Below are 1,398 nucleotides of genomic sequence, written 5' to 3' on the forward strand. Positions count from 1 at the left end.
AATAAATAAAATAAAAATATACATAAAGAAATATATACATTTTATTGCATGTAATATATTATATTTTATATAAGTATTATTATTATTATTATTATTATAAAACATTTATAATATTTATTGACACTTTTTTCTTAATGAATGCCATTGCTAGTATCTGTTATCAGTTGGAGGACTGAAAATAAAAAATTAATAATAAACAATAAATAAATATTTTAACAAATTATTTTTTTAATAAAATAATATATATAATTTGATATAATATATATAATTTTAAGAAAAAAAATACATTTAGAAATGATTCATTTAGAAATAATATATAATATATATATGAAATGTATATATCATTTACAAATTAATATATATTAGGCCTATATACTATTTATAAAATGACACTTTTTATTGACAGCTAATTTTTTTGGCACTTTTAATGACTGGGGGAAAGTTTTTCCAACAAAATAACAATGAACTTTATTTCTAAAGCTCAAGGAAACTTTGATTCCCTTTTAAAGTTGTAAGTTAAGCTGTGAATTGTGATCAGCTCGTGCATGAACACATACCCACACAGGTCCTGCCATCTGGAGCCAGCTGTAGACCTGGAGAAGGGCACTGGCAGCGAACTTCTCCTTTCATTACCTCACAGCCGTACTGGCAGTTCGCCATGCTGCATGTCCGGGCATCTGACAGAAACATACAGATACCAGATTTAGCACTTTCATACAATCACATATTCCCACCACTTTCAGTACAACACAGAACCGCTTACTGTAAGTATAAAAGACATACATGAAAAACAAAATGCCCCTATAGATGTTCCATATATAAGCAGCCAGGCATAAGAGAATAGACAAAAGATGAATAGCCATTAAATGGGGTGCAAGGCCACAGGTCAGAAAAGGGAACAGACTATTCCACATTTAGCTTCATGGCCTTGAAGGAAATGGGCAGTGAAGCAGATAACCTTGTGTTATTAGATTGTGCAGTGATCTATTAGCCCTGCGGAGAAACTCCACTCCACATTCTCAACTAGTGTCGAGGGGGTCGTCACAGTACAACCCATTTTCCACGAGACAGTCTAGAGGAAAGGAGTTAAAATAAAATCAGTTATTCCCTAAAGTCTTGAAGGAAATAAAATGAGAAGGGGATGGATGGATGTGTTACAAAATCTCTATATTCGTGTGTACTAAGATCAATAAATAAACTCACTTTAGACTGCCATTATAATAGAATTTTAATATTATTTTTATTCAAGATATTTCATCCTGGCCCAGTATTGATCTATATGTTTTCAGCAACTTTGTTTATTTGTTGAATAATAATAATAATAATTATTATTATTATTATTATTAGTAGTAGTATTAGATTATATTATAAAACATTATATTTTCTATATTTTCTAAA

The 1,398-nt window shown here is 29.6% G+C and overlaps 1 protein-coding gene across 5 annotated transcripts in view; it reads right to left on the reverse strand.

The window, feature by feature from the left end:
- The window catches only part of LOC107757009 (nephronectin-like), a 48,719-nt gene that overhangs the window by 12,077 nt on the left and 35,244 nt on the right, over window positions 1–1,398 (reverse strand). For all 5 annotated transcript variants that reach the window (XM_016574335.1, XM_016574340.1, XM_016574336.1 and 2 more), the window contains one exon: window positions 558–677. In XM_016574335.1, the coding sequence (XP_016429821.1) occupies window positions 558–677 (120 nt within the window). The remainder of the gene's footprint in view (window positions 1–557; window positions 678–1,398) is intronic.

This window comes from Sinocyclocheilus rhinocerous, unplaced genomic scaffold (genome assembly GCF_001515625.1).
Source record: "Sinocyclocheilus rhinocerous isolate Xijiao unplaced genomic scaffold, SAMN03320098_v1.1 scaffold953, whole genome shotgun sequence".
NCBI lineage: Eukaryota > Metazoa > Chordata > Actinopteri > Cypriniformes > Cyprinidae > Sinocyclocheilus > Sinocyclocheilus rhinocerous.